The sequence below is a fragment of the Callorhinus ursinus genome, unplaced genomic scaffold (genome assembly GCF_003265705.2).
Source record: "Callorhinus ursinus isolate GAN/ISIS: 27379988/994484 unplaced genomic scaffold, GSC_fseal_2.0 scaffold11, whole genome shotgun sequence".
Classification (NCBI taxonomy): Eukaryota; Metazoa; Chordata; class Mammalia; order Carnivora; family Otariidae; genus Callorhinus; species Callorhinus ursinus.
The window spans coordinates 13,334,010-13,361,748 of NW_027397073.1; the positions used below are offsets into that span (position 1 = coordinate 13,334,010).

The following is a 27,739-nucleotide window of genomic DNA, read 5'->3' on the forward strand; positions in this document are numbered from 1 at the left end:
AAAGTTACCAAAATAACTAAAGAGTAGAGGGAAATGGCAGGTCCTTCCTCCTTGGAACCCATCCTAGGCAATCAAGATCAGCTCTAGAACAACAATATAAATAATGTATGCTCACAGAGATGAGGGGGGGAAGGAAATGCAAAGAAAAGAGCATTTACGATGGGCACCCACTTGGGCTTTGGGTTATTCTGCGGGGATCAATCCTGGGAATCGAGGTTCCACCCCTCAAGGAAGGACCCCATTCACAGTGGGTGAACTAATAACAGCCACATCAGCCTAAGCCATTAAAAGGATGTTAAGGGGGCACTTAAGACTTAAATTTACCTTATTTCCACTTAGGCGGCCGCAAGCCTCATTGACCCAGTGCCACAAATTAGCTAGAAAAACAAAGTAAGGATTAGAACTTCATATTATTTCATCTAATTCAGTATTATCAATCACCACGTCAGCTCAATATTTCTTTAAACACAGTCCTCTGCAAGTCTTTCAGTGAGAGTTCCTGAGAGTGAAAACATTTAAAAGAAAAATTAACCAATTCAAAGACTCCTCCTCCCCCAAACAGAACTTTCTGATCTCTGGAAAGCAAAGTATCCTCTGGCTAATGTTCCATTGAACTCCTCTGGGCATACTCAGACCTGCTGTTAGGACTGGAAACGTTCTCATTCCCTTTGCCACTTTCCCATGACTCCAAGGGACGGGGCGAGGCACTGCAGGGGAATGACGAAGACAGGTCCAGGGCATTGCCCTTCCAGTAGACTAGCTCACACGGATGTACAATAAAGGAAAAGAGCAGGACGGAAGGTGGTCAGACCCCACTGAGTTCCAGGGGGCCTCAAATCCTTTTCCACTATACCTGGTTGCTTCTCAGGAGGAAGAGTTATGTTCCGTGGCATAAACAAAGCACATCTCCCATTAACTTTAAAAACCAGAAGTGATGGGATTCCTGGGCAGCTTAATCAGTTAAGCGTCTGCTTTGGGCTCAGGTCATGATCTCAGGGTCCTAGGATGGAGCCCCGCATTGGGCTGCCTGCTCAGCGGGGAGTGTGCTTTTTCCTCTCACTCTCCCTCTGTGCGCTCGCTCTCTCTCAAATAAATAAATAAAATCTTTTTTTAACAAAAGTCAGATCTACGAAATGAAAAAAACCTATGAATTTATGTTCTACAAAGATACAATTTTACCCTACTTCCACTGATTATCTGATGCTAAATTCACTATAAACACTGAAGCGGGAGGCTGTCCATTGTCCAGGAGATGGTCAGGTCATGATAACAGCTAATGATCCCTATCACCCGAACTTGCCCGGTTCATTTCACTTCCCTGAGTCTCAGTTTCTCCAGCACGAAATGGGAGAAATAGCAGTGCCTGCCTCCTGGTGCCGTTGTGATTTTGCGAGTACGTGTAAAACGCGTAAGCGGGGCTGGCCCAGAATAAATGTTCAATATATGTCAGGTATTGCTAGCATCTTCATAATTATTCTTGCTTCCTTTCTATAGTTTTGAAATTACATAAAAATACAGTTACCCCAAATTAAAGGAAACTTGTAGCTCTTTCCTTGTAGGGATCAGTACTAGATAATCACAAATGGTACTAAAAAATGACATTTGTACACAAGGAGATACTCATCTCTCTCTCCTGGATGCCTGCAAAAGCCCTCCTAACTGGTGTGTCTGCAACCAGTCTTACTGTACCCGTGAATTTGTTTTCTATCCTACAACCAGAGGGCTAGTTTTACTTCTCTTTGCTAAGGACCAGGAGCGAGACTGCAGGGCTGCATCATCTGGCCCTGGCTTCCCTTTCCAGTGTTTCTCCTTGCCGGCTCTGACTTTCTGCACCAGCTGCATGAACCTTGGCCAATTCCAGAGGGCTTTCAGGGCTCAGCTCCTGGTCTCTGGGAGGCCCTTGCTGGCCCCAGGGTCAGACCACCCCTGTCATCTGCTCACCCGGAGCTCTGCAACTTCCCTTTCAGCACTCGGCCTCATTCTGGGGGCCTCACCCTGCCCTGCCCGCTTCCCCAACAAGGGCACTCGCTCTGTGCTGCTCAGTAAGGAGCCCCCAGGGCCAGTCCTGCCCCCGGGGGTGGGGGGTGAGGAGGGAGGGTCCCATGTACGGATGAAGAGAGGGCTAACAGTTCTTTGTCCTGATTCAGTAACTGGTAGGCCCATTGTCCTTCTCACTGATAAGATATGGCAGGAAGAGATTATTGCAGAGACCAAAAAAAAAAAAAAATCAGAAATCTGCTTATCTCTCATAAATGTGACTCCACAAGTGATCCTCATCATCTGAACATGCATTATTCAAAACCCTTGTTACCAGGTTGCTAGGGAAGTGGAGCGGCATCAAATAAAAATACTCAATAATGAGTAGATTCTTAAAAAAAGTCATTTAATACCGTCCTCTGCTTAACATGGGCATCTCCAAACACCATCTTCCCTCTTTAAAACTTTCGATGGCCCAGCGTTATACAACGTGACGTTAGTGGAAAGAGCAAGACTGGCGGGGGTTCAGGAAGTTCGCGCATGTGATGTGGGAGCGCTGATCAAATCACAGCAAAGCAGAGGTGGACGTGATAAACCCCTGAGTAACCCAAAATGGAGAAAAGGATAGTAAGACAACAGTGCTCCCAGAGAAGGCGATCTGACCACGAAAGCATGAAGAAATCTCTCAAGGAATCCTTTCTTAAAAATGACACTCTCGGGGCACCTGGGTGGCTCGTCGGTTAAGCGTCTGCCTTCGGCTCAGGTCATGATCCCAGGGTCCTGGGATTGAGTCCCGCATCGGGCTCCCTGCTCCTCAGGAAGCCTGCTTCTCCCTCTCCCTCTGCCCCTGCCCCCCTGCTCATGAGCATGCGCTCTCTCTCTCTCTCAAATAAATAAATAAAATCTTTTGAAAAAATGACACTCTATTAGCCTTGTGTAAACGTCAAATATGCCGTAATGTTAAAAAGGCACTATCGAGTAACTGTTTGTGAAGAAATGATTTCCAAGAAAAAAGGTAACCCCGGATGATTCGTTATAAGAATGAGCACTTAAGGGACGCCTGGGAGGCTCAGTTAGTTGAGCATCTGCCTTCGGCTCGGGTCATGGTCCCGGAGTCCTGGGGTTGGGCCCTGCGTCGGGCTCCGTGCTCGGCGGGGAGCCTGCTTCTCCCTCTCCCTCTGCCTGCCTTCCTGCCTACTTGTAATCTCTCTCTCTCTCTCTCTCTGTGTCAAAAAGAATGAGCACTTAAATTTTACTGAAAACAAGAAAACTTATTTTCACAATTTTATACTCATATTTTAAGGTAAGACCCCAATCAAAACTTCCCGTCTGCCATTTACCTGAACACTTGTCTCTATTTTAAGCGGGTGCATCAGACATGTTGGTATTCTTGGATGAAGGCAACCTGCTCATACCTAATGATGCATGATCTACCTGCCACGAACACACAGCTTACAAGTCATCAGCTTCCTGAACCTGGCGTATTTTGTTTGCTTACACATCCACAGGCACCATGGGTTTTTGTTTATTTGTTTGGCCAGAGAACAATGAATCAGGTATAAAGGGTATTTCACCTCAGTTTAACTGCAACCAGTATCAAGGCACTTACTCGAGGCTGATCACCAGAGACAGTCATGGGCAGTATGTGCATCTTCCAAAGCGTACACCTAGAAATGCATCTCCTTTCTTTAAGCATAATTTTCAAAAACCAGCGTAGACACAGTACCTGTTAGCGCCTTCCCTTTTTTCCTATAATAAACACCAAAGATGACAGCAGCAACCAATGCCACGGATATGAAGAGAAGCAGAATAATTAAACTGGGCAAGTAAATCGGGGGTTCTGCATTGGAAGAAAATGAGAAAAAGGTGTTAAAGAGTATTTAATTTAATTCTCTGATTATTTTCATTCTTGTTTAAAAACAAAACCCTCTGAATCAAGGCCCAGAATCAAGGATGTTGGTCTGGCATTGGAGAAGGAGGACGGTCCCTGACTGTAGGTGTGCAGAGAGTGTGCTCACCTCCAGAAGGGTAAACCACACTGCGGACAGCCCCACACTTGGCGTCACTCCACGGAGGCCAGTTCACGACCGTCTTTAAAAGTGGCTACTTTAGGGGAGTCCGGGTGACTCAGATGATTAAGCATCTGCCTTCGGCTCAGGGCATGATCTCGGGGTCCTGGGATGGAGTCCCGCATCGGGCTCCCTGCTCAGCAGGGAGTCTGCTTTTCCCTCTGCCTGCCACCCCGTCCCCGCTTGTGCTCTCTCTCTCTCTCTAAAAAATAAATTAAATCTTTAATAAATAAATAAGTAAAAATGGCCACTTTTTCACAACTCTAATTGTCTTGATCATGCCATCCAGTTCCATCTTCGCTTCCCTACAGAACACCTCAATCTCTCCAGGTGGATGGCCTCTGAGGCCAGAGGAAGCCCCTATTCCAAAGAACAACATGGCACCAGGGTTCTGCTGGTCATGAGAACAGAACCGTGGCCGTCCTGCGAAGCGTTTCAGTATTTCATCTACAACACAACACGGACTTAACCATTTCTCCCATCTTCTTTGATCGCTTCCTTGCTAGAACCTTTATATCATGAAGTCTTGGTTTACGTGCCCTGGTTTCTGGGAGTCTCACCTCTCCACTCCTTCTCTTTTATTTAAAGTAACTTTTGGGCGCCTGGGTGGCTCAGTTGGTTAGGTGACTGCCTTCGGCTCAGGTCAGGATCCTGGAGTCCCGGGATCGAGTCCCGCATCGGGCTCCCTGCTCGGCGGGGAGTCTGCTTCTCCCTCCGACCCTCTTCCCTCTCGTGCTGTCTATCTCTCATTCTCTCTCTCACACATAAATAAATAAATAAAATCTTTTAAAAAAAAAAGTAACTTTTTATTCCCTCCATTATTTTCAAAGTTATCTTTAAAATGGTCTTTTTTACATGCTACCCGGGGTAACTCCATATCCAGAATGCTTAGATATCCTCCTGTTTCCCAAAATGTCAAATCTAAACCCCCAATTGTCTTAGTTCTTTAACCCCATTAAACTGTGGCCTGGCTTCTTACTGCTGTGTGTCCGTTTCCAGCGCTGCCATATCTGGACCCAGCTCCGCACAATCTCACGCCCCTGGGCAACCAGCAACCACCATGTACTGTCAACATTCTGTCAGGCTTTGAAACTGTACTTAAGATAAACTTGATCTACAAAATGTGCCCTATATAACAATAGCTATGTTCTAACTCTGGTTGGTGACCAAAATCTTCCACAGACACTCCTCCTGGGACCGCCACAATCCTGCCATATTTGGGCATTTTAATTCATGTTTGTAGCTCAGTTTCTGTTCTTTCTTTTTTTGTATATATGAATTCTTTATTGTTATCAATTTCTGAGTAAGGGAATTTTCTGAGGAAATTTTCAAGTAACAGCATATGTGGAGTTAAAATACTGATAAAAGTGACCACAGATAAGATGGTCCCGATGAAAAGGGAGAGGTGAACCCCTTCAGACACAGCATGTAATTCGGAAGAAATCCAGAATCGCTGACTAGACTGGGCACATCTATAGCCAACAGGTTCTGTTTAAACATACCTCTTGGAGGCTTTGCCGATGACAGAGAAGAACTACAAACCACATCTGATTTATCCGTCCCATGACGTACTTCTGCCTCTCCAAGAATGCTACAGCTGTAGAGATAAAGGTAGTTAAGTGCTTTGCTTTTATAATCTTGCTTAAAAAAAAAAATGCTACAGAAAGGCTCTACTCTGCTAGATTGCTAGCTTCTTCAGGAGAAGAACTGAGAGGTCTTCCTACACGTTTGAATTCCCAGTGGCTGTCCACACGTCGGAAGGGTGGACCAATGAATACGCAAAAGTAAGCACCACCAGGATTCTCTAAGAACCACTCTGACACTATCGTCCAAAAGAAGGTGCACTGGTGTCCTCGGTGAAGAAGATTCCAAATGCCTCAATTGCCTTCGGTAGAGTGATAAACTTTTGATGAAAGCTCTTTTGAAGCTGAAACACAAAAAATCTTTTCAACATCCAATAAAGCTTGGATAAGTGGATCAGAAAATAAGTACCTAATGAGAATTAATACATTGCGGGGGGACGCCTGGGTGGCTCAGTTGGTTAAGCATCTGACTCTTGATTTCAGCTCAAGTCATGATCTCAGGGTAGTGAGATCAAGCCCTGTGTCAGGCTCTGCACTCAGCAGGGAGTCTTCCTGAAGATTCTCTCTCTCCCTCTCCCTTAGCCCCTTGCCCCCACTCTCTCTCTCTCTCTCTAAAATAAATAAATCCTTAAAAAAATATTGGGACTATATTAGTATTTAATTATAAGCATGCAATGAACGGACCCAGAAATTCCATTATATATAGAGAGATATATGTATATATCTCTATATATATATGCACACACACTATATACATATAATTCCACTATACACACACACATACACACATACTCACATTAAGTGTGAAACCCAGTATATATAAAGTGTATGTGTATATATATGTATATATATATATATATGATGATTCATTGCAGAATTATTTATTACCATGACAGACTAGAAACTACCTGAATGACTACCAATAGGGAATTTATTAAGTAAAATTAAGGTACATCTTTATGGTACATCTCTACCAAGATAAATTATGGTACAAACCAAGAGTTGGCAGCAAATGTTTTCTAAGCTACAAGAAGCCACGAAGATCTAAGTGAACAAATACAGAATGAGCTTCCTTTAGCATATATTATGTTAAAAAAAAACCCAAGGTGTTTAGAGCATGCAAACATTTATATACACAGGATGCCTCTATATGCACACACACTACACACACACGTTTCTGGACCAATAAACCAGTGGTGCAGGGAAGCTGGGAAGCGTGGGAGTGGCGAGTAAAGAATAAACATTGTAAATCATTTTCAAGTAACTAAGGTTAAGGAAAGGACAAAAGAAGCTGCAACTGTAAGTCAAAATTTCAGTCCAACCGAATCTGAAAAGTAATATGGAGTTCCTGTCGCACATGAGGCTGAAGTTGAGTTGGACTGGCTTGTTTTCCCCATGCCGAATTGACAGAATTTTCCCATTCTGAAACTGGGTTTGAGCAGAAGCCTCACCAAATAGAATCAGTCCGGTTTCAACCTAGTCTGAGACAGTGCAGGTTGAGTATAAAACCAACACGCTCTCCTGGCTCCTCTGCAGTTGCCACTTACTTGGTCCAGGGTTTGCATTTCTCGGTGGAAGAAAAGGCATCGGAGAAGTAGCCTAGTAGGCAGGGCTTGCAAACTGTGTCCTTGTTGAGCTGCACTGTCAAAAAAAAGAACGGACAAAGGACAAGCAAAACAAACAAGGACACTTAGAGATCGGCCAGGATGATGTTCCCAAGGACCAGAGATCAGGAGCTGCCCCCTGTGCCTCTGGCCCCCCCGTTCCCATCCCTTTCCTCCTGGCTTCAGAGGGCCCCCTGTCCCAGCAGAAGGTTATAGACTTGTTTTCAGCAAGGTAACGAACATCAGTATCTGAGTTAGGTACTGACCCTCGGCTGTTCAGAGCCACTGTCCTGGTCACCGATCCTCTGTTTCCTAGCTGGGGAGCCTGCTGTCTCCTTTATTTTCACCAGGCACATGTCTGCCCACCCCTTTCAGCCTTTTGGGATTATATCATTCTTCGTCTACAGAGAATGACAGCCCTTTTCCCGCCTTGAAGGGAAACTTCCTGTCCTGACTCCTTCTAACCCAGATAAATCTTACCAGTCCAAACACCAGAGTGATTGTAACACACTTTTCTCAAACAAAAACATTAACAAAAACAACACCCCCCCAAAAAAAACCCCTATAGGTCTCTCTCTTAAACCAAGAGTTGGCAGCAAATGTTTTCTAGAAAGGGCCATACAGTAAATATCTTAGGTTTTGCAGGGCCTCTGATTTCTGCTGTAATTACTTAAAGCATGAAAGCATCGTAGACAATATGTAAACAAAGAGACGTGCCTGTGTTCCAGTTGAACTCTATTTACACCAACACAAGTGGTGGGATGGATTTTGGATCCCTGCCTTAAGCCACAGCAGTGAAAGCAGGAATTGATCCTGGTTAGGAAGCTTTCTTCAGCTCTCTCACATTCCTCATCAACTACATTATCAAAATAGGACAAGTCTCCAATTTCCTACATCTATTAGCCTCACTGCAACTGACACGTGATGACCCTTTGGTAATTCCAATAAAGAAGAACATGGGCTTCCATGTGGTATCATAATCAGGCAATTGACTAGTGTCAAAACCACAATTTACTCTTGAAATTAGTAGCACTTCTGTGATTTATTGTCATAAATAAAACACTAAAATAAGGAATTACATTTTCTTTGTCCAAAGTCAAATGCATTCTTGATTTCTGCAATTGCCTCAATCTAGTAATCTGAGTCACCTTGTAATGATCTTAACAAAATCCCAGTTAACATCTAGCTGCTCACATGAATTCAAACAGCTTTTTACAATATTAACACCGTCTAGAAGAGTAACCCTTAAAAACAAAGAGACTTCCTAAGGAGCCACAAGTCACACATAGCCTTAAGGGCATTAAATCCATGCACTTGACTTCCACACTGACTCTTTGAAATGCTGACCTGCCAGGGGCATCCTGCAGGTTCTCCTTTCTCTTTCCCTGGACACAATCACCCTTTCCCCACTTTACAAAAGAAGGCACGCTGCTTATCCACTCCAAATCTTGCTATGCCAAAAAACAAAAACAAAAACAAAACAAAACAAAAAACCCACAACAAATCAAAACATTGGTAACAGCAAAGCTCCTGCCATTCAGAGCCCCTCCCTGCCAAAAGACTCTGGGCCTTGTCTTAGAATCGAATTCATAAGGGAGTTGGCTGTCGTCGGGAGACTTATTTTAATAATTAAAAAATCAACGGATGCCTGGGTGGCTCAGTCGGTTACTCATGATTTCGGCTCAGGTCATGATCTCAGGGTCATGAGATCGAGCCCCGAGTCAGGTCTGCTTGAAGATTCTCTCTCTCCCTCTCCCTCAGCTACTTGCCCCCACTCTCTCTCTCTCTCTCTCTCAAAAAAAAAAAAAAAATCAAGTCAGACTTTTTTCAAGAGAAAGCTCATCTGGTTTAGTTGATACATTTGGTAATAAGGACTGACTGTACCAGTGAGACTCTGATGGACATTTTCCTCCATATGAATTGAAATGAATACTATCTTAATTCTCCTAAGCCTGTCCAAGTCTTCTGGGTTAAAACAAGATGCCTCTAAGTGAAAGATTAGCAGGTATGAATAATCATTTGTTACACCTCGAAAAAACCGCTTGGGGGTATTTTCCAGAAATCAGGAAGGTAAAGAACTCTAAGAAATACGTTTCTGGCAAAAAGGTATCTATTTCTTTACTTTTAACAAAACTGAGAACACAGCTGAGTTCTTAACTGAGAGATCATTAAAAACAGCTTTTGAGGGGCACCTGGGTGGCTCAGTCGTTGAGCGTCTGTCTGCCTTCAGCTTGGGTCATGATCCCAGGGTCCTGGGATCAAGCCCCGCATCGGGCTCCCTGCTCAGCAGGAAGCCTGCTTCTCCCTCTACCAGTCCCTCTGCTTGTGTTCCCTCTCTCGCTGTGTCTCTCTCTGTCAAACAAATAAATAAAATCTTTAAAAGCAGCTTTTGATGTCAGACCACTATGTGTCCTGGACATATAACTCAGAGAGTGTTAAAAGAACTCACTGATACTCCTCTACCAGAAGGCTTCCTTAGCCATTCAGTTATTCATGTGAACAAGTTTCTCAGCACTTAGTGGAAATAGAATTAATGTTGAAATCTGTTACATTTTAGCAATAAATAATATTCAACCATGAATATATGAATCAGAAGAAAACATTCATTATTAAGTTCATAAAGCTTTTACAATTATAATATAGGGAAATATATTACTTTTTGACAATCCTGTAATAATTGTAATAACAACTTAGTCCAGAAGTGTTTTAACTCTTAAAACCTTGAGTCACAGGAAATTTTTTAAAATTACGATCTCAAATGGGTACATAGTTTTGATATGAAAGTGCATGAAAAGGTGATTAGTAAAAGCCCTCCAAGCATAAAAACACATTAGTATAAAATTCTTTGGGGAAGGTGAAATGGATACAAATCAAAGGAGGGGACAAGAATTGTATAAATCTTCCAACAGTGAAGGACGATGAGTGCATTTTGAAAAGGATGATGGGGCGCCTGGGTGGCTCAGTCGTTAAGCGTCTGCCTTCGGCTCAGGTCATGGTCCCAGGGTCCCGGGATTGAGCCCCGCATCGGGCTCCCTGCTCGGCAGGAGGCCTGCTTCTCCCTCTCCCAATCTCCCTGCTTGTGTTCCCTCTCCCACTGTGTCTCTCTCTGTCAAATAAATAAAATCTTAAGAAAAAAATAAAAAGGATGATGGTGTTATCAAATTGCTACGGTGTTTAGATTCATTGAATTCCATTTTTAAAAGTGTTACTGCTGTTAAAATTCCTTGGAAACTAATTCCTTAGCAACTCTTCAAGTTAGCAATAAAAAACGTTAGCTGTCAACTTAAAAATATTCCAGGGGCTCATGGTTCTTCAAAATTCTTTCGGGGGCTGGGGGGGGGGGGAATGTGCGCCAGTTAAAAAAAAAAAAAGTCTGAGGCCCCCTGAGTTACCCCTGTCTGCCTAAAGGGGGATCCCAAGGTTTCCCGGAGGGAAGAGCCTTCCGGGGAGCACGTGGGCCGCGCGCTCCCACTGCCCTCGAAGAGCCTAACCTGGCCCTTCTCAAGGGGCCCCTTGAGCTACTCCAGCGCCACCTGGTTCCCCGGAGCATTAGTGACGCAGGGACGCCCCTCAAAGCCCGCTCTGGCCCGGGCCAAACTGCACGAGTCGACGACGAGCCGCGGGGTGCACGAACCGAAGCCGTACCCGGGTGCTGGGCGCCGAAGCCCGGGGCACACTCCGCGTTGCGGCGGCAACAGTCACAGTCGGCGCTCCAGTGGTAGCCGGCCGTGCAGGCGCAGCGCCGCGGGGCCGTCCGGTTGCCGGGCTCCACCGCCACCAGGGCCTTGCCTGCGGGAGACAAAGACACGGCTGCTCACCTTCCACCTCGAGCAACTCCCCAGCAGGGGAGCAACGAGCAAAAACCCCCACACGCGGACGCGGCTCGCAAACGCATCCTTCAGGACAGTAGGTTTCAAGAACTCCCCCAGTCCCCTCTTCCTGTGCTGGCACTAAAACATCCCAGTAGGGTTGGTACCCTCTTCAGTAATTAAGAGTCTTGTGGTTTTTTTAAAAGTCAATTTTCATATTAGGAGGAGGATTAAGAACTGGGGAGTTTATGATCCTTGACTATTTTGGCTAACGCCAAAGAGACTTCACAGCTTCTTGGTTTTTAGTAAATTCAAATGTGAGAAATATTCTGAACACGAATGCTAGATTGAACCTAAGAGAATAGGGTTCTGAAGACTGGGGATTCATCTTGGGATCCTGCAGGACCACAGGAGTATTCAGAGGTGTGGAAACAGGGGTCACAGGTAATTAGAAAAGGGACCGCACTACAGAGGCTGAGCCTGATGACACGCTTGAAGTGAATCTCCCTAAATACTTAGGGCCACCCATGTGTTACTTGTCTCTTTTCTCACAACACATAGCAAAGTGCTCTCATTGTCCCAAATCTCCTGCCCTTTCCAGTTTCGGTGGAATAGAGGTCATGCTGACACACACGGTCCATCTTCATTATTTGTTGACTCCTATTTGCAATTTCACCTACTCACTAACATTTCGGTGTAACCCCCAAATCAGTACTCCTGGCACTTCTGCAGAACTTCTTGGACACATGCAGAACAGTGGAAGTTTTGAGCTACGGACTGGACATTCATGCTCTCAGTTGAGGTCAAACAAGGTCACCCTCCGCCTTCTTGTTACAGCTCTTAGACTGGAAGTGAGCGTCCTTTTTGTGGTCGACTTAATGTCCCATTTGGGGCATTTCTGCGCTTTTTGTTAGCAATTCCACTGCTTACAACGGCCCACAATCATAGTGTTGAAGTGCTATCTGCTGTTTCCAGGCCCAAGAAGGCTGTGATGTGTCTCATGAGCAAATACATGTTAGATAAACTTTGTTCAGGTGTGAGTTACAGAGCTGTTCGTTCTAAGTTCAATGTTAATGAATCAAAATATTTACTAAGGTGTCTAAACAGAAACACACATAAAACAAGGTTATGTGTGGATCAGTTAACAAAAATGTTGTGACTAGAGACTCATAGGAACCTAATCCTGTATTTCCGCTAGGAGCAATGGTTTAGCATTTGCTAGTTCAGAACACTGACATTATTCTATGAATAATAAGAATCAATCTGCGCGCGCGCACACACATGATGAAACATAGTAATACTATTTGAAACAGAACTTCTACCCCTATAGGACCCCCATCTCACTTGGATTGTCCCAATAACCCATGGACTTAGACTCCTGAGTCCTTATAGGAGTTTGTTATGGACTGATGTTTGTGTCCTCTTAGAATTCATGTTGAAATCCTAACCCCCAATGTGAGATGGTACGAGAAGGTGCAGCCTTTGGGAAGTGATCAGGCCATGAGGTTGAGATTCGTGCCTTTATAAAAGAAACAGAGGAGAGCCTGCTTCCTCCCTCTCCGTTCTTCACGATGTGGAGGCACAGCAAGAAAATAGTGTCTTGAAATCCTAAAGAGGGCCCTCACCATGAACCCAACCATGCTGGCACCCTGTCTCCCACTTCCAGCCTCCAGAACCGTGAGAAATAAATGTTTGTTGTTTAAGCCACTCGGTCTGTGCTATTCTGTTATAGGAGCCTGAATGGACTAGGGCAGAGGTCCAGGGGAAAAATAAACAGGCAGACCAGAACCCTGTCTCCTTCCGCTGTCTCAAGTTACCGCCAGCAGGGAGGGTATGCTTCCTATTTCCATTCTTTTCAGACCAGAGCATGGCGAACCTGGAGAAATCTTCCTGTGTCCCTCCCGTGTCCACTCTCTGAGGCCCAGGTCATTTGTGCAGCACTGAGGCCAATCTGCATAAACATGTGCATCATGCACACAACAGACATGGACAAGGGTCACTCCCGTGGAAAAGTCTAGTTCCACCACCCCACTCAATTATGAGTGAATGAAGCCTGTGTGGTGACGAACAATTTTGACATATTTTTAAATATCTTAATGTACCAGGTTTGGGGCTTTAATCAACTTTGGCAGTAGACAGAATGAATCTTTTTTTTTTTAATAAAGATTTTGTTTATTTATTTGACAGAGAGAGACACAGCGAGACAGGGAACACAAGCAGGGGGAGTGGGAGAGGGAGAAGCAGGCTTCCCGCAGAGCGGGGAGCCTGATGCGGGACTCGATCCCAGGACCCTGGGACCATGACCTGAGCCGAAGGCAGACGCTTAACAACTGAGCCACCCAGACGCCCGACAGAATGAACCTTTATTTCCAAGGGGCAGCAGTGAGTCAAAGTCATTACTAAGCAGTGGGAAAGAAAAAAGACTTGATCAGATGCTTCTGCTCAGTGGAGTTTCCATGTTACCTTCTGCCGCTATAATCTGCCAGCTATCTCTTGCCCACTAGAAAATTATGATGTTTAAAAAAAAATACTTAACTCCTAGTTCCGTCCACTGCAGAGAACCTATGAACAAGGATCAGTCCGGTAGCAACGAACCTCCCTAGCACCCAGACTGAGGTTGCTAAATAAGATGTTCCACTGGAAGCAATCAGGAATTCTTAAAAGAAATGGCTGATTCGCGGTTTGAGGCAGGGAATGTCCAAGATGAACCTGGAAGCAAGGAGAGCTCTTAAGATCACCTGGGGTCATATTAAAGTCTGTGGGGGGGGGGGGGGGGGGGGTAACCTGGAAGAAGTGAGACAATCTGAGGACCCATATACCTAGGAACTGTAATAGATTAAAACACCTCAAATATGTCTGAGTGGCTGAGTTTATCATATTCATATAAATCCTTTGGAGAAAGCATGGAAATCAAGTCATGATTTTGAAAAGTGGTAAATAAAGCTACAAGCATTCATTCTGCCTCTCCCGTATATACTGTACTTCAGGGTAAGGGATAGTTGCCGAGGGAAACTTCTCTTCATAAAGCATTCCAGCCATTCATGAAGAAGGAATGATAGAAGGTCACCTTTCTACAGCTCCTCACGAAAGTGGATCTAGGCCATGATGGTCAACAGCAGTTCATATCACAAGAAGAGAGATAAACAGCTTCTATACGACCCCTGACATAACAACATTATGCCACCTCTGGTTTTGCAAAAACAAAAAACAACAAACCAGCTTCTGATCAGCCTTCTAGATCCAACAACCACTTATAGGAAATATAGGAGACAGAAAAATATGTTAAATGACACCAAGGGAATGCAACCAGCAGAAATCAGACTGTGACCCACAGGATTCCTGTAATCCACAGGATTAACAACATGGTTTCTCCAACAGAGATTAAATGGAAAAAGAAAAAAAAGAAAGAGAGGGAAAGGAACCTCTAGCTTAAGGTACATATTTTGATTCTGATTCCTACAATTAAACTATAATTTGGGAAACATTTTTTGAGTCCAAAAAAAAAAACTGTAGCAGTCTAAGATCAAACTGTAGAGTTAGTAAGACACTTATGGTTCAGGAGAAAGACTTGAGAGTAAGATCTGCTTTGAATCCTGCTTCACATTTGTTAACCTTGGAAAAGTCACCCAACCTCTCCTGGTCTCCGTTTCTTCCTCTTCTAAAATGGGATAACTGTGGCTAACTGGCAGGGTTTCTGCGGAAATTAAATAACACAACATACACAGAAACATTGTGGCAAGATTTTGTCAACTGTAACACGTGTGTTCTATGATTAAACTGAGACACAATTGTATCCCAGGACGAAAGTTCTAAATGAAGAATGTTAACACAGTCCTTCTGGGATCGGAAGCACTTACCTCTGGGGGTCTGATGTCGAAAACGTCTTCCCATGCCCCTCCAGAAGAGATGGCACTACTGTAGCTAAAAATAGCACTTATCTCACTCCCCACCGGCATGACTGACTTACCTGTGTCACAAACTTTATGCAGCAAGCACTTATCTTCTTCATTCCAGGTGTCTAAGTATTCATCTGGGCCACAGGGCAAGCATACACTTTCCGAGGTAGTAGTGCATTTAGAAGACATGTACTTTCCTTCAATTAGAAGAAAAAAAAATGCAGCAATGAAAAATAACCCCCAAAATAACAACAGAACAACAAAAATACAGCAATCTACTGGGCCATTTAAATGACTGTGACCCCAGGAAGTCCCCTCACACAGTATGATACATGGGACGAGACCAAATATCAGTGGTGGGCTCCTCAGGTCTCCCAGCTGGCTAAAATAACCTCTCCTAGGGGCGCCTGGGGTGGCTCAGTGGGTTAAGCGTCTGCCTGCGGCTCAAGTCATGATCCCAGGGTCCTGGGATCGAGCCCCATGTTGGGCTCTCTGCTCAGCGGGGAGCCTGCTTCTCCCTCTCCCTCTGCCCCTCCCCCTGCTTGTGCGCTCTTGGTCAAATAAATACATAATTTTTTTTAATTAAAATAACCTCTCCCAGACTTGCTCCGTCTATGGTCAAGGCCACCTTTTAGTTCATCTCAGTAAAAGATCATCCTTCCCACCCCACACCTCTGCTGACCAAGGAAAAGGATGATGGTTTTCAAACGTGCCTAAAAAACTTGAGGGGCAAGAATTTCATTTTACCCTTTCCCTCCCATCTTCAATATCCCCTCTACTTCAATTTGGAGTGTTAACTTATTTTGTCCTACATCTACTGTGGGCCCTCGGTTAACAGAAGGACCAGAGTACCACACACACGCGCACGCACACACACACGCGCGCACACACACGCACACGCACACCTGCACGCTCACAAAAATCACTGGTCTTGGTTCTGCACATCTGAGAAATAGTTATAGCTTGAATATCTAAAGGATCTTGATGTAATGTAACCACCGTTTCTAGAACAATGAGTGAGTGAGGAACCTGCGGACATTCACTGAGGCTGTAGAAATCCTCAGCCACATTCTGGCAGTGCAGATATGGGGAGGAGGTAACCAGTCCACCTTCTGCCTCTCAACAGGTATGTGAGGAGAAGGTATGATAGGGTTTAGGCAATTTGCAGCAGCAAAAACTCCACTATGGTTATTCGCCCCAGAATTTTTTCTGTAAAATACTTTTAAATTGCATTTTATATGTCAAAAGTTTGAATTGCAAAGTGCTAAAATATGGTTTTCGTTTTTTTTTTTTTAAAACCTTGCTTTCTCAAGAAATAGTGTTTTGGAAAACTGTATTCCAGCATACATTAAGTACTAGTTTCTGCAACTGCTTTTAAGTGATTTTTATCTATTGAAAGGTTTTTATCTTCAGGGTGACACACATTACTACCTGCCACTACCATAGAAAGTCTACCCAATTTCTTTTTTTTTTAATCTGGAAGGACTGAAATTATTCCTTGGATTAAAAAAATAAACGAGAGCCCCACCCACTTTTGAGGAACAAGGAAAGGTGGCTCAGAAATACAAACCTGGTTCACATTTATTACAGCATCGTCCGAAATGCTCATAATGCCTCTCACGGGTACACGGAGGGGTGATCTGAAAAGTCACCTGAAGAGAAAATTGACATCAGGTGGAGATTTTGCACAAGTCCCTTCTGGATAAAATAAAAAGTGAATCACTGAATTCCATTTCTGAAAAGCATAAGAAAATACCACAAACAGTCCTGAAACTGCTCTGTGTGATATTACCTACCCCCAAAATGTCACTTTCGTACACTAGCCCATTCCCCACTAAGAATGTATAAAGCCAACTGATAACTGGCTTAAAAATCCATTAAAGCATTTAAAAATATTCTGGTTATGGGGCACGTGGGTGGCTCAGTCAGTTAAGTGTCTGACTCTTGGTTTCGGCTCAGGTCATGATCTCAGGGCAAACTGCTCCACGCTCAGTGGGGAGTCTGCTTGAGGATTCTCTCCCTCTCCCTCTGCCCCTCCCCCTGCTCATGCTCTCCCTCTCCTTTCCTCTCTCTCTAAAATAAATAAATAAGTCTTTTAAAAATATTCTCGTTATGCTCATGGTAATATGATGGATTATGGTCACATGGCGGACAAATGCTCATCAACTTGGTCACCAAATTGTAGAACACAAGGAGGACCCTTAATATATGTATTATATACCAGGGATGTCAAATTTGGTCTTACACACTTTCTCTGGTTTTTTAAAAGGTGTTTAATACTGCGTACTTTTTTTAAATTTAAACATGCATAGGATTTTTTAAAGTGGGACAGCAAGATGTCACAGGAACGCTGTGGGGTTGGAGCTCAGAGTCCTGGCTGAGGGAGTCCTCGCCACCGGCTGCCTGAGGGGAACCCCCGCCCCCGACAAGCTGCTTAAGCTTTTTGAGCCTCTGTTTCATTTCTGTATGATTCTAGTACAAATATAATTTCCAAATCTTCCCGTCTACATAAAACAAAACAAAACAAAACAAAAAGCCAAGTCCCCTGCAGTCACTCAGAGATTCTTATCACTGTGCCACAGAAAAGCTCTTCTCTGCATCAGCTTTCTCAGATGAGAGAAACAACAACAGTCCTGTTGACAGGCGGTCACGTTGGACACTGAGCACTGCGACTCGCCGACCAGCTGGGCCTGGCTGAACAGACATCAAATGCTGCAGACCAAGGATCAAGTTCCCTGCTGGGTCTCAGGGATTCAGAGTTATAAACCTTGCCTTCAAGGGGCTTACACACACCAGGGGGTTTACTACCCTCCCCGCCCCCCCCCCGGCCCCCACGCAGGGGCAGATGGGCCCCTACCTCAGCTGGAGAAGGTCAGGGAGTGTGTCCTAAGGGATGTGACAAGTGAGCTCAGTCTGCAGGATAAAGAGAAATCAGCCAGTAGAGGGAAAAGGAACTGGCAGGGGGAAGGTAGGGGAGGGGCAGGGAAGACGACTTAAGACCGTGTGAACAGTTCAAACAGAGGCACTGGGGCCTGCAATGGCACGTGGGATGGGGGGCAATGAAGGCCCATCAGCAGAGTGCTGGGAGACAACACAGAGCTCACAGAGGGCTTCACTGGCATACTGCATTGAAGGTGTAGAAATAATAGAGCTTAGAAGAAGCCATGCATCCTAAAATACCTCAGTTACAGGAGGAAATTTTATTAAGAGAGCACCACATGCCCAAAACCCTAGGCTAGTTGAGTGGGGTGTGAGGGACACAGCCAACATGGACCACTCTGACCCCGCTCTGGCCAGGCAAAGGGCTTACAGGGTGGGGGTGGGGGGGGATGGGGCAGGACAGTTACACTGAGGTCAATGACAAGGTCAAATGTGTTCCTGGAGCCAGCTGTGCCAGGAAGGTTGTCTTTGGACCAGGTCGGGCCGACACTCCCTGTGGACACGGGATTCTGTGAATTGGATGCTCTCCATGCCTTCACTGCAGGACGAGGGCTGAAGGACAAGAGCAGTGAGCCCAGTGGAAACTAGCAAGAATGACCCAACAGAAATCAGCCCTCCTTCCTCTTCTCTTTCTTTTTGTTTTTACGGGAACCTGCTTCTCCGTAGGCACCCCCTGTCTGCATCTAGCACGGTAACGGACGCACATGAAAGAAAGATGAACAGAAGCAAAATGGTAAAGCTGAATGTGGTCAATGCAAATTTGAACAGATCGGATTCCTCTGAGCCTAATGATAAGCGAACGCTCCTGCCATGTTGATGACAAAGGCAAACAAGAGAAATATGTGGTTGGGCCTCACTTCAGATGATAAAGGTTATCAATTGCTTCTGACCCATATGAAAGTTCCAACAGTCTCTGTAAGATAAGCACAGGCTTTATGTTACACAGAGAGGTTCTTTTTAGGGGAATTTGGTAAGAGGGCTACCCCATGTAGCTAGCGGCTGGCTGCTTAGCACGATGTCAGGCTTCTGCCTGTGTCCTGGGCTCCAAATCCTGGTTCCTGTTGAGCACCATCTGACGTGAGCAGGTGGACAATTTGTTTACCCGTTTAGGAGTGTGGCCATGATCCACTCAACCCATTGTTTAACCCGGGGGTTTTACACCTCCTGGAAAAAGGGGGAAGTCTACTGATTCCAGAGGTGACCAGATGTCTCAGCAGCTCCTAAACAGAGTTTCACAGACTGTTCCTTAGAATTCATCTCTCTCTCCTAAGCTCCTAAGCTTACTGTGACTCTATACCTGGACATGTCTTCTTTTTTAAAAATGAACATATAATTCACATAAAATTCACCCTTTGAGAGGATACATGTCAGTGGTTTTCGGTATATTCACAGGGCCGTGCAACCACCATTGCTATATAATTCTAGAACATTTTTATCACCCCCAAATCGACATATCTACTTGACAGAGCTATAGGATTACAGATCTTTTAAGAAGCAGCACCAATTTTGCTACTGGAAAATCTGCAATGGTGAGGCCGAAAATTAAGGTATTAATCTAATTTGAGGTGCAACTCAAACAGAATGTTATTTTGTTCTTTAGGCACATTATATACTTTGCAGTACGTCTTCAAACCTTCAAAATGGCAATGCATCTACAACTTAAAAGGCTACATACAAATATACATATATTAAAGGAAATGTGTTTGGGGGTAAATAAAAAGAGTCTGGAAAATTCTCTTTAGAATGCCTGTATATTCAGGAGAAGGCAAGCCATGCCTTTGTCCTTTTTCCTCTTCCAACCTAATTCCCTCTACCAACTTTCTTCCCCTCCACTTGCAGAGATGCAGCTCCAGGCTGAACCCTCGTACTAGAGGACTCTGCAGCTCCCCAGACCTGCGGTGGCCGCCTTGTGCTGGTCTCACTCTGATCGCACGCTCCTCTCCCAGGAACAGGCTCCAGGCTGCTCTCTGAATCACACAGTACCTGTGTTTGTAACGATTAGGAAATCCAAATCTCTGATTTGCTGGCCTGTCTTGTTTCTGCTGGTCCCCTGGGGACTTGTCTCAAGGTGCTGCAGGCCAGGCTGGCTCTACCTGCCTGCCTCCCAGCTTCCAAGTCCCCGAGTCCTGCCTGCTAGGGCTTGGTTTCCAGTTAGCATGCGCTAGATCTCCTTTATGCACTGGAGCTCCTGTATGCCAATCTCCTTCTGCCTGGATGCTTTGCCAGGCACATCCTTTGAATGCCATGTGTGGGCGTGAATGAATGGATGCCCGCTAGCCCCTCCCAGTCCCATCCCTCCTTTTGCCTACAGATTTTGGTCCTGATGTCTACCATCTCACCAGGCCCCTGGAGTCCCTGCTGGTCCTCAAGGCTTCCCTTCTAACTGCTCAGAATTGGGGCCTAACTCCACCCTCCAAGACCAAGCTCTCAATGGTTGAGAGTTGGTGGCTGTTATTACTGATAGCGATGGTAGTAAGGCAGTAATTTGATAGAAAGCTGTTCCTGCTCCAGTGTTACCGAATAGGGGAATAAGGACTAGGGGAATTTAGCCTAAGGCTGCAGTCAGTGGGGTGATTTCTTAGCCCACCTACAGTCTCCTTTTTTGCTCAAAATGCAAGAGCAAAAGGCCTTTGGTAACTAAATTGAGGTACACAACCTTTTAGTTAACTAGATCTTTTTTTTTTTTTTTCCCAGTTCTCCTTTAAGATTGACTTGTTTCCTTCTAAAACAATAGAGCTTTTGAACCATCGCTGTTTTCATTAAACAAATAAAGCGGAACCACTTTTTAAATTTCTAGTTATTAGGGGCGCCTGGGTGGCTCAGTTGGTTGAGCGTCAGACTCTTGGTTTCGGCTCGGGTCATGATCTCAGGGTCATGATCTCCGGGTCGTGAGTTCCAGCCCCATGTCCAGCTCCACACTCAGTACTGAGTCTGCTGGAGATCCTCTCTTCCTCTCCCTCTCCCCCACACTCACGCAGCAGCTCCTGCTCTCTCTCTCAAATAAGAAATAAACAAGCAAATGTCTAGTTATTAAATAAAGAACGTGACACAAAATTCAAAAGTAACAACAGGCTTTGGGGGAAGTCTCCCTGCCACCCTTCTCCCAACCACTTCTCCTAGTAGGACCAGTGCGACCATTCCCTTGTGCATCCCTGGGCAGGTGTAGGGGAGAACTGACCCGTGGTCCAATGGGGAAACTATTCTACAAAACAACTGCTCTGGAGGCCACCCTGAGGTCAGGCCTGTTTGTAGCACTTGTGTTTGGGGAATACAATGGTTCTTATAAGTCTTAGTGGGGAAAAAAGCCAAAAAACCAGCCATGGGGCCACCTGGGTGGCTCAGCCGTTAAGCGTCTGCCTTCAGCTCAGGTCATGATCCCAGGGTCCTGGGATCGAGCCCCACATTGGGCTCCCTGCTCGGTCGGAAGCCTGCTTCTCCCTCTCCCACTCCCCCTGCTTGTGTTCCCTCTCTCGCTGTGTCTATCAAATAAATAAATAAAATCTTAAAAAAAAAAAAAAAAACAGCCATGTATCGACAGGGTCCTTCTACAGTTCTTATAACCTACTAAAATGAGGTCTGGCCCACAGAGTTTATGTCAACTAACCTTTGTTTTCTAATAGACTTCCCCTGAATTAATAAGGAACACTAGAGTCTGTTTATAGCAAATAGGCTTTACATTGCCCACCCACCCGCATAAATTCCTTGGAAAGTGCTAAAAAAGGGAGTTAAAATGGCAAGATGATATACTTAATTCATTTGCCTTTGGTTGCTTGACTTTCTTGTATGTTTTGTGTCATGTGTATGTTTTTTCCAAGGCATACAGGCTGCTGTTTATTTTGACAGATGACAAACTCGTCTTGAACAAGCATGTCCACAGTCAGTGCAAGGCTTTGGGAGGCAGGGGCAAGATAATAAATGGTAAATCAAGTTTCTCTTTATAAAGCTACATGGATTTATTTCCCAATGCAAAGCCATGTGGGGTCTAATTCTGAAAAAACCCGAAGCCGAGGAAACATGACCTCTCTGTCAGTGGAGCGACAGAGACCAGCAGGTCTATATTTAGATCCTGTAGGGAAGGTTGACTTAAATATTTATTTTTTGTGCTGTTAAGCAACCCAATTGTAGTGAAAGTCATCACGGACACTAAAATTACTTTCTGGCCCTACTGAAAATTCATGCTGACATCTAACAAAGCAGAAAGAAGCTTGGCTCCTCCTGTCAGATCAAGGGGAAAAAGAACCCAACCCAGAAAAACAAATGAGGGATTTTCCATAGATTTTATTCTATAAAATATCATCCGTGACTATATTTGAGAAATTTGGCTATAATTTAAGTAAAGATGGTATCAAATTTCTGAATGTTGCAGAATTGAAAGATGTGGTTTTTGTTAAGAGAGAAACTATGAAATGTGAAACTAACACCTCACAATAGTCCCGCTGCCCTTAAGAAAAAGGATCTTTAAAGAAAGTCACCACTGAATACAAAAGTACAAGGGACCTGCGTCCCCCAGAACGCCAAGAGAACTGGTTTACTAGCATGGTCTCACGCCAGGAAACTGTCTCTGAAGACTCTGTTTCCAGAAACAAACAAACAACAAACAAAACGGTGATAAAGACGATTGAACAGAGCAGAGCAACCCAGCAAAGGGGTTGCTCCTCGAAGGTTTCCTTGAGCGACTTTTTCTCTTAGTCGGCTGCGAAGACAGGCCGGAGAGCTCTGAGTTTCTCCCCTCACAGACGTCTCAATTAGTGTGCAAAACCCTTCACCTCGAGATGTTCTGAGGAGCCTTGGGGTCTTGCTCCTTTCTTAGTTCCTCTCCTCCAGAAGTTTCCAGATGCCGTTCTCTATCTGTTCTCGATCATGGCACAGTCATACGTCTATTGATTAAAAGAAAGCATCCCGCCCTCATGTTTCTTGGTTAAAGTTCATAACTAGAAGTGGAAATGACATAGGCGTCATTTGTAGCTCAGAGGTCCGATAAGACAGGTTTCTACAGAAAAAAAGAAAAATGAAATACTAACTAAAATAAAGTCTGATGTGCCCGCATGTAGGCATTCAGCAGAACAGAGGGAGGGGCCAGGAGAACACGGGAAGAGGGGAGCATGAGACCGGGAGGAAGGGCCCGGCCAGGCAGCCCCACTGGTTAGGAGAGTCGGCTCCAGGACAGGATTCTTCCACCCAGTGCTCAGAACTGAGCTTCCCGATTGGCTGGGATAGTAGAATGCTTGACATTGCTTTAATAAAACTGTCTACATTTCTACAATTTGAGGACAAAGGGGAGGGCAATTCTAAGCCTCAGTCTTCTCACCTGTAAAATGGGGCTAATCACCGCAGGCCTCGCACTGCAGTGAGGATCAGATGTGATAATCCATGTAAACGAGGCAGCAATACTCAGAAAAATTAAGGCTCTGCTTCCTCACGTTGAAGCTGAAGACCTCTCTGGTAACTGGTGGCAGAATGAAGTGAGGTAACCTATTTATTCGCTCAGCACAGCGGTAGACCCCTGGCCATGGTCAGTGATGGGGGAGCGGGAATTCTGTGCCCACCCAAGCAGGATTAGTAAGCATCCATTACTTACATCAGGTCATTCCCTGAGGGGGTAAAGGGAAGACTGTCACCAGAAAGGGGGAACAGGGTGGAGAAGAGAGGGTGGGGACCCGCAAGAAAATTCTGAAGTGCACCATCCCTGTTTACCTGTAACCTAGCTATGACCAGTAAAGGTGATGGCACAGTATTTCAGCTGGGTGACTGGAAAAAAATGTTGTGGTGGTGTTTTTAAGATTTTATTTATTTATTTGAGAGAGAGAGAGAGAGAGAGAGAGCATGAGCAGGGGGAGAGGAGATGGACAGGGAGAGTCAGACTCCCCGCTGAGCAGGGAGCCCGATGCGGGACTTGATCCCAGGACTCCAGGATCATGACCTGAGCCGAAGGCAGACGCTTAACCAACTGAGCCACCCAGGCGCCCTGAAAAAAACGTTGTTAATCAAAGAGGTTTATTTTTTTAAAAGCACATAAAAAAAAGTGCTTTCTCATAGGACTGAAATCATGACAAGTGGTCAGACTCATTTCAGTGGTTTTCTGTCTGGGGGTTCAGTCTGTGACACAGGCCACACTTGGGTGAGGGCAGAGACAGTTTACTCAGGGCGTCTGCTGATAAAGCGGCTGCTAGATTATATCTGTCAGTGATTTCTGTTAACTAGGACATAACTGAGTTATGACCAAATGCCCTTCTACACATTTTCATTTTAAATAAACTTGATAGAATTTCAAGCTTAGAGATTTACAGAGTATCAGACTCATTTTCCTTTTGTACAAACCGAAGCTTCACATTCCACACTTCAGAACATTACATAGGCACCTATGGAGACAGTATGTTAGAAAGGCACAAACATGGGCGCCTGGGTGGCTCAGTTGGTTAAGCGACTGCCTTCGGCTCAGGTCATGATCCTGGAGTCCCAGGATCGAGTCCCACATCGGGCTCCCTGCTCGGCGGGGAGTCTGCTTCTCCCTCTGACCTTCCCCCCGTCTCATGTACTCTCTCTCTCTCATTCTCTCTCTCAAATAAATAAATAAAATAAAATAAAAAAAGAAAGGCACAAACAGAAGAAAGGGGCAGCTTTTGGGGAATCCCCCATACACCACAACAGATCACCTAGCATACTCCCCTCACCTGGGAGACACTGAGCTATGGGACACATTAAAAACTGGGAGACACCCTTAAACCAGCCAGGTACGTGGCTCAAGTCATAATGGAAGTGGATACAGAGATACAGAGGGTCTAAACAGAAAACTCCCTGAATGTTTAAAATATAATTCATTTCACAGAAATACAGTTTACACATAACTCTTGAAAAAAAATCTGCTAAAAGTGAGGCTCAAGTACTCTCTGATTAATTAACATGAAAAGATGTCTAGTTTGTTTGAGAGACTGTGAAGGACATTATGATGGTCACAGATACTCTGCTAATTGACCTGCTATTAAAGGATCTGGAATGGGGCACCTGGGTGACTCAGTCAGTTAAGCGTCTGCCTTCGGCTTGGGTCGTGATCCTGGGGTTCTGGGATGGAGCCCCACGTCGGGCTCCCTGTTCGGCGGGGAGTCTGCTTCTCCCTCTCCCTCTGCCTGCCGCTCCCCCTGCTTGTGCCTCTCTCTGTGTCAAATAAATAAATAAAATCTTAAAAAAATAAAAGGATCTGGAACAGGGGGCACCTGGGTGGCTCGGTCGGTTAAGCGTCTGCCTTCAGGTCAGGTCATGATCTCAGGGTCCTGGGATCGAGCCCCGTGTCAGGCTCCCTGCTCAGCGGGGAGGCTGCTTCTCCCTCTCCCTCTGTCCTCCCAACCCCCATCCGCTCTTGCTTTCTCTCTCAAATAAATCAAATCTTTAAAGCATGTGGAACATTCTAAAATGCATTTTATGAATATGTTTCCAGTGACAAAGAGGATGTAAAACTCAGACTCGAAGGGCATTCATCACAGCTGGTCAAGTCCTACTGGTCTCATTGAAAACCATAAATATGAATCAACCCCCTCCCCACATAGAGACCGTACTCCATAAAGGGGTTGTGATTCATTTACTTACTGTGCAAATAACAGAGTAAGGCCAGTCATTCCTTTGCCTGTCATTTGCTGTGCTTATGACCAGAAGACACATTCTGCTCTAATCTAGGGTTTAGTAATAGATAGCATCTATCTCTTTATTTATTTATTTTTACAACAGCAATAACAGATCAAGCCTTCTGATTTTTTTTTATAACTCAAAAAAGCTTCATTTTTTTATTTAGCTTTCTGACTCTGTGCTTGGGCCCTCAACACTTTCACAACGATTTTCTGCTCCTCGATAAGGAAAACACACTTAGCACACATGGAACCACCCTAGGCCCTGCTGACGTGTTTTCTCATTTTGGACAACCTCATAAGGACTTTAGGTCTCACAGCACGAACTCCTCGAAGTTGGCCTGGGCACGCCACATGCAGATTTTGGTGCTTTCCCAACCTCCTTAGTATAAAGGTAAACGATTCTATTACCATGGGTTCGGGACAGCCTAGTTTTGTTAGAGGCTGTATTACAGGACAGCCTACGATGGTAGGTCAAACGCTGGACCATTCTGAACGCCTATGGACGCAGTTCCCGGAAGAGAGCATCTATCTCTTTAAAAGCTCTGCTATCATCAGACTTTCAAAGCCGTCTTTACTGAGCCCTCACATACTTAGGCAAGGGGTTGGCTGGGTGCAGGACTAAAGAAATTAGCCCATCCCTGGCCTCTCAAACTGTTTAGCACTGGACACAGGCACAGACAGACAGACAACTGTAATAGAGACCCACATGACAGCACAAGAGCTGGTCCATGTACTGGAAAGATCCAAGTCCTGCTAAGTCCCTGGATTTGGCCCTCCCTGGTCATGGGCAGGGAAGGAGAGAGAGCAGGGCCTGGGCTACATCTTCCCCCAGATCTAGGACTGGGAAGCAATCACAGAGGGAGGTGCACAAAGCCCAGAGGGCAGGGGTGAGGGGCGCAGACAGAGCAGGGAGAAGTGAAGGCTGGTGCTTGGGCAGGTGGAGGGAGACAGAGGAGGGAGCAGTGGGGGGCCCAGGGAGAAAGAGAGTGTCCTTGCTTATAGTCCACAGGAGAAGACTGACAATAAAATGCAATCTGGGGGAGCCTGGGTGGTTCAGGCGTTGAGCGTCTGCCTTTGGCTCAGGTCAGATCCCAGGGTCCTGGGATCGAGTCCCGCATCGGGCTCCTTGCTCAGCGGGGAGCCTGCTTCTCCCTCTCCCACTCCCCCTGCTTGTGTTCCCTCTCTCACTGTCTCTCTCTCTCTGTCAAAAAATAAATAAAATCTTTAAAAAATTAAAAAATAAAAATAAATGCAATCTGCTTGTAATGACTATGACAAATGAAATAAAACCGGGTGAGGTGATGTGATGAGCTCAGGAGGGGAACGTGGGGTCAGATGACATTCAGTGGAGACCTGGATAAAGGGAGGGAACAAGCCAAGTTCACAGCAAGTGTCAGGAGGAGGAGTATTGCCCGTGGCTATAAGGAACATTTGCAGAAGTCCAAGAGTGTGCAGGGCTTGATCAGGAAGAGCAGGAAGGCCCCTATGACTGTGCAGTGGGGGGTGGTATAGGAAATCACACAACTCATTACATAATCACCCAGATCTTGAGGTAATACACCCCCGCAGCGCCCGGACTGTGTGATATTGACTGTAGGCTCCCATCCGAGGGTGACTGACACCATCAAGGTTTAAATAATTAGCACTTCATGCTATTTTCATTACCAGGCAGGAATTACAACATCTGCCATAAGAGGTGGAAATTTAAAAAAAAAAAATTTAACTATAATAAGATGCACATAATGTAAAATTTACTATTTTTGTCATTAAAGATTTATTTTTATTTGAGGGGGGGGGGAGACGGTGCACACAAGTGGGAGGGGCAGAGGGAGAGAGAATCTCAAGAAGACTCCCCGCTGACCTTGGAGCCCCCTGCGGGACTCGATTCCACGACCCTGAGCTGAAATCAAGAGTCAGATGCTTAACCAACTGCGCCACCTGGGTGCCCCAAAAATTTACTATCTTAACCATTTTGCCATAAGATTTTTTAGGATTAAATATTACGCACAGAAAAAAAAAATGTGACTTAGGTCAGGTGTGATGAAAAAAACACCTCAAAAATGTAGAGTAACTTATGGCCTATTCGATGTCTTGACATACTGGCCATTTTGACTCAGCAAGCATTCAACGACTGACTTCAACGGCTATCTTGGAAGGTGCCGTGTGGCCCCATCAGCCTCATCCCCTGATCACCTGGGTTCCAGGTGTGCTCCGTAAGGAAAACCAGGAGCACTGCACTCAC

The 27,739-nt window shown here is 45.2% G+C and overlaps 1 protein-coding gene and 1 pseudogene across 8 annotated transcripts in view; both read right to left on the reverse strand.

The window, feature by feature from the left end:
• The window catches only part of TNFRSF11A (TNF receptor superfamily member 11a), a 57,157-nt gene that overhangs the window by 18,887 nt on the left and 10,531 nt on the right, over positions 1-27,739 (reverse strand). For 4 of the 8 annotated variants that reach the window (XM_025886852.2, XM_025886851.2, XM_073898088.1 and 1 more), the window contains exons 2-8: positions 16,509-16,590; positions 15,010-15,135; positions 10,879-11,022; positions 7,177-7,270; positions 5,549-5,643; positions 3,704-3,817; positions 325-377 (exon numbers count right to left, since the gene is read on the reverse strand). In XM_025886852.2, coding sequence (XP_025742637.1) covers positions 325-377; positions 3,704-3,817; positions 5,549-5,643; positions 7,177-7,270; positions 10,879-11,022; positions 15,010-15,135; positions 16,509-16,590 — 708 coding nt within the window. Of the gene's footprint in view, positions 1-324; positions 378-3,703; positions 3,818-5,548; positions 5,644-7,176; positions 7,271-10,878; positions 11,023-15,009; positions 15,136-16,508; positions 16,591-17,795; positions 17,823-22,515; positions 22,869-27,739 lie in introns of those variants that run through there. The other 4 variants (XM_073898086.1, XM_025886854.2, XM_073898084.1 and 1 more) reach the window with 4 other exon arrangements.
• LOC112835291 (large ribosomal subunit protein eL34-like) lies at positions 25,651-25,984 on the reverse strand (annotated as a pseudogene).